Source organism: Chroicocephalus ridibundus, unplaced genomic scaffold (genome assembly GCF_963924245.1).
Source record: "Chroicocephalus ridibundus unplaced genomic scaffold, bChrRid1.1 SCAFFOLD_105, whole genome shotgun sequence".
Lineage (NCBI taxonomy): Eukaryota > Metazoa > Chordata > Aves > Charadriiformes > Laridae > Chroicocephalus > Chroicocephalus ridibundus.
Genome location: NW_026961652.1, coordinates 147 through 8052, shown reverse-complemented (window position 1 = coordinate 8052; position 7906 = coordinate 147). Strand labels below are relative to the sequence as shown.

The following is a 7906-nucleotide window of genomic DNA, read 5'->3' as shown; positions in this document are numbered from 1 at the left end:
GGGGCTGTTGGATCTGTGTGGGGAGCACCCATGTCCTGGGCCCAGGAGAGAAGCTTTCTCCCCACCTGCTCTGCGCGTCCCATTTGGGGACAGCCCCTCTCTGCCTGCCCCTGCACCCTGGGGGACACCTGAGGGGTGAGGGAAGGGGCTGTCCCAGGGCAGCTCTGGCAGGCCCTTGGAGATGGGCTTTGTCCCAGGGCAGCAGGGTGAGTCCTGAGCCCTCGCCCCCGTGCAGCCGTGGCTCTGTGGGTCCCACATCCCCAGCAGCACTGAGCACAAGCTGGGTCAGCAGAGCGCACTCCCCTAACACCCGCTGGGCCTCTCTCCAGGCTCCTATTCAGAGGGGTCCCTGAGCAAGCTGCAGCCCTACCCCGGGGACAGCGAGGAGGAGGATGGTCTGGGGTCAGCACCAGCTAATGGGGGCAGGAAGGGGTGGATCTCTCCTCCCTGCAGACATGTGATGGACAGCAGTGTCACTGAGCGTCATGCTCGGAGCTGGGAGGACGGGCGGGATCTCCTGTGGGGCTGCAAACACCGACGTCGGAGCCCCACGTCCCTGCGCATCCTCCCATCCTCTGCTCTGCAGAACGCATCTTCTCACTGTCACCAGCTCTCCTCTCCTTTCAGATGTCCCTGTCCTGCCTGGAGGTGACCCAGCTGATGGCTATGATGATGCCAGGGAGGTTTCTGACCCTGGGGAGGATCCTTCCCCTGGGCAGGAAGACTGGGAAATGCCCAGGGTGGCAGAGGAAGGATCCGGACCCACGGATACCCCTGGAGGTGAGAGGGAAAGAAAGAGCTGCTGGTTCCTGGGGTGGCATCCGCGGTGCTGGATGATTCACTGTCACGCTGAGAGCCCAATGTGCTGGGGTGGGGGAACCTGCCCCAGGAGTTTTTCCTTGGGGGGACCGTGGGTGGGAGAGGGAGCTGAACGTCTCAAGACTGGTGAGGAGAAGGGAGGAAGGTGACGTACAGCCCAGGAGAGGCACCCCATGGGGTGAACATGCAATGGCCTGCCTTGCTTCTTGCAGGGCCAAACCTGCTCTCCCAGAGAGGTGCTGGTGCCCCCGGAGCTAAGTGGGATGGCTGGTCCCTGTCCCCAGAGAGCACGGGCTATGACGATGCTGAAGAGGTGTCTGTGGCACATCCCCCTGAGGACACAGAGGCTGTGACACCGGAGCTCAGTGCACAACAGTCCCTGAGCCCCGGGCCAGGAGAGCCCGTCCCTGCAGTGCAGCTGGGGGCAGCCAGGAGGGAGGAGAGGTCTGTGCAGCTGGGAGAGCCGTGAGCACCAGGGAACCCTCTCCCTTTTCCCACGGGCAGCAGAAACTGCCAGTGGTTTCCTCGATTTTGATTCCCCTGTTTTTACACAGGGGCCCCCATATCGGTTCTTATTAAAAGCCTTTGAGCCAGAGCTGTGCTTGCCTGCCCAGGTGCTTTAGTGTCTCCCCGACGGTGGCTGGAGGAAACCAGAGCCCAAAGACATGGTGGTGGGGAGGGGGCACGTCTTGGGTGGGTGTGTGGTGCAGGGCAGTGAGCTGAGCTCAGGTCCAGCACAGCTGCCCGCCTCTCTCCTGAGAGGGGGCTCCAAAGAGGCAGCGCACACAGCCCTCCTCACCCCACAGCCAGACCCTGGCTGGGCAGGGCAGGCCCACAGTGCCTGCAGAGGACCAGAGGCTCCAGCTCCAGCCTTTCCATCATTTATCAACTATCTTGGTCAACAGGGGAGGTACCAGATGACTGGAGGGTGGCTAATGTGACGCCCATCTACAAGAAGGGTCAGAAGGAGTGTTGTGCGAAAAGGGGCCAAGCGGTTTTGGCAGAAGATAAACCCCCTTGCGTTCTAATACTCCTCACCGAGGTGGGAGGCCAGGTGCGGCTAGGTTTAAGTTCTGAGTGATGCCCAATTCAGCACTATCAGCCCAATCGCTTTTAATATGTATTAAACTATTACGATTTGGATACACTAATAGTGGACTGCACCTTCAGTCTAGTCGTGCTCCTGAACTAGCACGGCCACTCTCAAGTTTTGGTCGCGTTCAGTGAGAAAGCAAAACGACTAGCTACTTAAATAGTGCAGTTTATTTAAACAACAGATATACAGGTTCTTTAGGATTGCCGGTGATAAATACACTGTCTACAAAGCACGTGCAAATAAAGATATTGTTAAGTATACAAAGGCGCGACAAAATTATAAACGATACAGCCTGGCTATAAATGTAGGGTAGAGATTCTCTAGAGAAATTTCTAAGTCCCGAGAAAGCACTCGGTGTAATCGCAGTCTTACCCAAAGGCGTCCCTATGGGGGGAAGGAAAGGCTCAGCCCGTCGACTGATCCCGGAAATCAGCGGTGGAATTCTTCGCGATGGTGTCTTCCCTGACATCCCCTCTCTTTTGGGCTATTTTTATACTATTTTTTTATCTTCAAAGTGGAGTTTGAGTGACTTTAGTCATACGTACTTTTATTATGATTAATGTATTCAAGGAGGAGTGTTCACACCTCGGGGGTGGATAGCCTCCGGGATGGAGGTGTGTTTTGGTACATTGTGGTGAGCAAAGTTCGCACAAAGGACAGCATTTCATCAACATTTGACGAAATGTTGGCTTGGGTAGTGCGTAGGCCGCTTATCTGTTCTGTAGTACCATCTCGTCCCCATATCTGCTATTCGTCACAAGGAAAGGCCACAGAACAAGCGCGTTCCGTTCCATCCCTCATGTAGTTTCACAAACAACATGAGACAGGGAATCACAGATGTGGCATTCTTCGTGTGCTAGCTGCGGCTGTATTCTACCTCAGAAGCCTCTTGATTTTATGACTTTCCTTAATGTGTGAACAATGCTGTATTTTTGTATTCTTGGCCAATTTAGTAATTATTCCAGAAGGAGGATCCGGGGAACTACAGGCCTGTCAGCCTGACCTCGGTACCAGGAAAGATCATGGAGAGGATCACCCTGAGTGAGCTCTCACGGCAAGCGCAGGGCAGCCAAGGGATCAGGGCCAGCCAGCAGGGGTTTAGGAAGGGGAGGTCCTGCTTAACCAACCTGATCTCTCTCTATGACCATGTCACCCGCCTTCTGGATGCGGGGAAGGCTGTGGACGTTGTCTATCTGGACTTTGGCAAGGCCTTTGACACCGTCCCCCACAGCCTTCTCCTGGAGAAGCTGGTGAATCCTGGCATAGACAAGTGTACTCTTCGCTGGGTAAAAACCTGGCTGGATGGCCGTGCCCAGAGAGTTGTGATTAATGGGGTGAAATCCTCTTGGCGGCCGGTCACCAGTGGTGTCCCTCGGGGCTCAGTTTTGGGGCCAGTTTTGTTTAATATCTTTATCAATGATGTGGATGAGGGGATTGAGCGCACCCTCAGTAAGTTTGCAGATGACACCAAACTGGGTGGGAGTGTTGATCTGCTGGAGGGTAGGAAGGCTCTCCAGAGGGCCCTGGACAGGCTGAATCGATGGGCCAAGGCCAACTGTGTGAGGTTTAATAAGGCCAAGTGCTGGGTCCTGCATTTCGGTCACAACAACCCCAAGCAACGCTACAGGCTTGGGGAAGAGTGGCTGGAAAGCTGCCCGTCAGAAAAGGACCTGGGGGTGCTGGTGGACGGCCAGCTTCACATGAGCCAGCAGTGTGCCCAGGTGGCCAAGAAGGCCAACAGCATTCTGGCTTGTATCAGGAATAGCGTGGCCAGCAGGAGCAGGGAAGTGATGGTGCCTCTGTACTGGGCACTGGTGAGGCCTCACCTCGAGTGCTGTGTTCAGTTCTGGGCCCCTCTGTACAAGAGGGACATTGAGGTGCTGGAGCGTGTCCAGAGGAGAGCGACCAGGCTGGTGAGGGGTCTGGAGACCAGGGCATCTGAGGAGAGGCTGAGGGAGCTGGGCATGTTTAGCTTGGAGAAGAGGAGGCTGAGGGGAGACCTCATTGCCCTCTACAACTCCCTGAAAGGAGGGTGTAGAGAAGTCGGTGTTGGCCTCTTGTCCCAAGGGAATAATGACAGGACCAGAGGAAATGGTCTGAAGCTGCGGCAGGGGAGGTTTAGGTTAGATATTAGGAAGAATGACTTTACTGACAGAGTGGTCAGGCACTGGAACAGCCTGCCCAGGGAGGGGGTTGAGTCACCATCCCCAGAGGTATTTAAGGAACGTCTAGAAATTCTGCTCAGGACAGCGTGTGACTAAACAATACCGATGGCCATGCACTCCGGTGGGTGATCCTCAGCGTGGCTTTGTCAGCTGTCCTGGGCACATCAGAGGTCTCACTGCAACACCCCCCCGGGGGAAGGATGCTGCCATTCAGGCCGCAGCTCCAGGGAGTGCCTCTCCCTGGGACTATGGGTCCAGTGGCCTCTGCTCTGGGAACTGAAGATGAGGTGCAGGAGGCGCCTGAGGAGGGGAACAGACTCTGCACCATTGAGCATGACAAAGAGGAGAGGAACTGGGTCGTTCAGAGACCCCGCAGAGGACACATCCCGATCCTGTGGAGCAGGGAAGGAGGCCCAGCTGGAGACCACCCCAAAGCAGCCCTGAGTGGAGAGTCCTGCCCAGGGGGAGGCTGGGGACTTGTGGGGCTGGAGGAAGGCTCCTTCTAAGGCGCAGATGTGCAGGTCCAGGGCAGGGACAGTGCTCTGGCAAGAGGTGAAGGAGCAAGCAGGGCTGGGGCAGGCTGGAAGGCGGCAGACGGGCTCTGCAAAAAGCAGAGGGAGAAAAATCACTGCTGAAGGCCAGGGCTGAACCAGGCACCTTTAGATCTTCAGTCTAACGCTCTCCCAGCTGAGCTCCTTCATCCCTGCCCCAGCAGCCCTTGTCCCTGGGCCACCCCTGCCGGGCCCCAGGCTGACACAGACGAGGAGTTCTCCTCAGGGAGGTTCCCAGGGAAAAGCTGTGCCCAGCCGCAGACAGAGGGGACCGGGTCCCTCCCTGCCTCCAAGCCCAGGTGGGCTCCAGCTTTGGTGGAGGCCACGTTACGCTGGGCGTGCCAAGATGTGTGTGGGCCTCGTACAAAGGGGACAGTAGTGAAGGTAAGTGGGCAGGCCAGGCATGTGCAGCTGCAAAGGCTGAGGGCCAAAGAAGCATAGGACCGATGGAAGACCTTATCGCCTGGAAAGCCTCCTCCCACACATTTTTTCCCTTGCTGAACTTTGCTGCTTCGTTCCCAATTCCTCTCCCTCCTTCCCCCTGAGCAGTGCAGGGTGATGGGGAATGGGGGTCCTGGTCAGTCCATAACAATTCCTCTCTGCTGCTCCTTCCTTCTACCACTTTTCCCATGGGGTCCCTCTTACAGGCTACAGTCTTTCGAGATAAACCTGCTACAGCATGGGCTCTCCTCAAGCTGAAATTCTTTCAGGAAATATCCAACCTCTCCAGTGTTGGGTCCTCCACCAAGTGCAGGGATTACCTCCTCTGCTGTGCTCCTCTCCTTAGGCTGCAGGGAAATACCTGCTCTACTGTGGTATTCTCCACAGGCTGCAGGAGACCATCTGCTCTGGCACCTGGAGCACCTCCTCTCCCTCCTTCTTCACTCACCCTGGTGTTTTCAGGGCTGTTTCTCACACTGCTTTTTCCCTCACTCCTCTCCCACTCGAGCACTTGTGTCCTCTCTTAAATACACTCTCACGGAGGTTCAACCACCCTCGTTGATGGGCTCAGTTTTGGCCAGCGGTGGGTTTCTTTTGGAGCCGTCTGGAACCAGCTCTGTCTGGCATGGAAGCAGCCCCTGGTCTCTTCTCACAGAGGACCATCCCTTCAGCCCCACCACTACCAAACCCTGGAGATGGACACCAATTCCACAAGCCCTGGCTCTGCACCACAAACACTCTGGTGTGAGTCCTCACCCCGCGTGGGCACACGGTACAAGCTGCACTCCGAGGATTTTTCCTCCTGGGCACTTTCCAGCCCAGCCCAGCTCCCTCCAAGCTCTGCCACCTCCCCTGCCCTCTCTCCATCCCAGCCCAGTCTGCGCTGGCCCAACAGCAGAGCCTGCCCCAGGGTGCTGCAGAGCTCTGGGCACTCGCTCCACAGCCACAGCCCCTCTGAAGGGCACCGCAGCTGCTGGGGGGCAGAGGAGGGTCAGCCCCAGAGATGGGGGGCATGTGGGCACAAGGCAAAGGCAGTCAGTGGGCCCCTGTGTCCTCCTCCCCAGGATATTCTGAGGGGTCTGCAGCCCCTCACTGCCATCCCCTCTCCCCAGCCCAGTACAAGAGCCCTGGCCCTGGGGACCCTCAGGCAGCTCCTGCCGCCCCAGTGACAGAGTGGCACTGGGACAGCCTGCCCCAGGCTGCTGCAGCCACAAAGGTCTTCTCATCTCCCGTTTATTCAGCCCTGCTGCTGATGGGTCTCAGAAAAAGTGTTAGCTGGTTCATTTTTTGTTTATTTAAACACACACTGACTGAAACACGCTTACTGACTCTTCATTTACATAAATTTTTTTTGTCACAGACGAGAAGTGAAAAGTCAAGGAGGAGAGGAGGAATAGTGAATGCTTGTCACACCAGATGCTGTGAATCCTTTGCAGAGGAAGGTACACAGTCTATGGCTGATGAAAAAATGTCCAATCAGTTTCCTCAGGGCATCCTTGAGCTCCTGGTTCCTCATGCTGTAGAGGAGGGGGTTCACTGCTGGAGGCACCACCGAGTACAGAAATGACAGCACTAGATTCAGGAATGAAGAGGAGACGGAGGGCGGCTTCAGGTTGGAAAACACCCCAGTGGTGATAAAGAGGGAAACCACGGCCAGGTGAGGGAGGCAGGTGGAAAAGGCTTTCTGTCTTCCCTGCTGTGAGGGGATCCTCGTCACAGCCCTGAAGATCTGCACATAGGACACCGCAATGAAAACAAAACATCCCAAAAAGCCAAAAGCACTAACCACCAGAAGGCCAGCTTCCCTGAGGTAGTCTGATTGTGAGCAGGAGAGCTTGAGGATCTGGGGAGTTTCACAGAAGAACTGGTCTAGGCCATTGCCTTGGCAGAGAGGTATTGAAAATGTATTAGCTGTGTGCAGCACAGCATAGAGAAAGCCACTGCCCCAGGCAGCTGCTGCCATGTGGACACAAGCTCTGCTGCCCAGGAGGGACCCATAGCGCAGGGGTTTGCAGATGGCAACGTAGCGGTCATAGGCCATGACTGTCAGAAGATAAAACTCTGCTGACATCAAGGTGAGAAACAGAAAGAGCTGTGCAACACATCCAGTGTAAGAGATGGCCCTGGTGTCCCAGAGGGAGTTGGCCATGGCCTTGGGCAGAGTGGTGGAGATGGCACCCAGGTCGAGGAGGGCGAGGTTGAGGAGGAAGAAGTACATGGGGGTGTGGAGGCGGTGGTCACAGGCTACGGCAGTGATGATGAGGCCATTGCCCAGGAGGGCAGCCAGGTAGATGCCCAGGAAGAGGTAGAAGTGCAAGAGCTGCAGCTCCCGCGTGTCTGCGAATGCCAGGAGGAGGAAGTGGGTGATGGAGCTGCCGTTGGACATCGGATCCCTTTGTTCCCGAGGTACTGCCAAAGGAGGAAAGCACACTCACAAGTCAGGACAGCTCTGAGCAAATCTCTTCCCATTGCCTGCCCTTCCAAACCCAAGCCCCGAAAACACACTTTGCCTGTGTCCTTTTTTGCGGGAGCTTTCTGCATTGCCCTTGTTGGAGCTCTCATTGTTGCTGGCCAAGTGTGCCGTGAGGAGCAGAGCTCTGCTTGTGGGCTCCCAAGGAGTCATCCCTGCTCCACAGCAGCGGGGACTGGGGAAAGGGGTTACAGCTTCTGCCATTCACTAGTTACCTCATCTGTGATCCACTTGTAACGCAGAGGAGCTGCTCAGCATATTCCTGCAGGAAAACCTCAGGGAAACTCCTGGTTGTCCTAAAGCTGCAGTGACATGAGCAGAGCCAGCTCACTCCTCAGCCTTGACGGGGGGTAAAGACCACGCA

General features: G+C 56.2%; 1 protein-coding gene across 1 annotated transcript; it reads right to left on the bottom strand.

Annotated features, from left to right (window-relative positions):
- Positions 1-6585: 6585 nt before the first annotated feature.
- LOC134509523 (olfactory receptor 14A16-like) lies at positions 6586-7458 on the bottom strand (the record flags this gene model as incomplete). Its single annotated transcript, XM_063322066.1, has 1 exon — positions 6586-7458. A coding segment is annotated over exon 1 (873 nt), but the record flags the coding sequence as incomplete, so codon positions are not given.
- Positions 7459-7906: the final 448 nt, after the last annotated feature.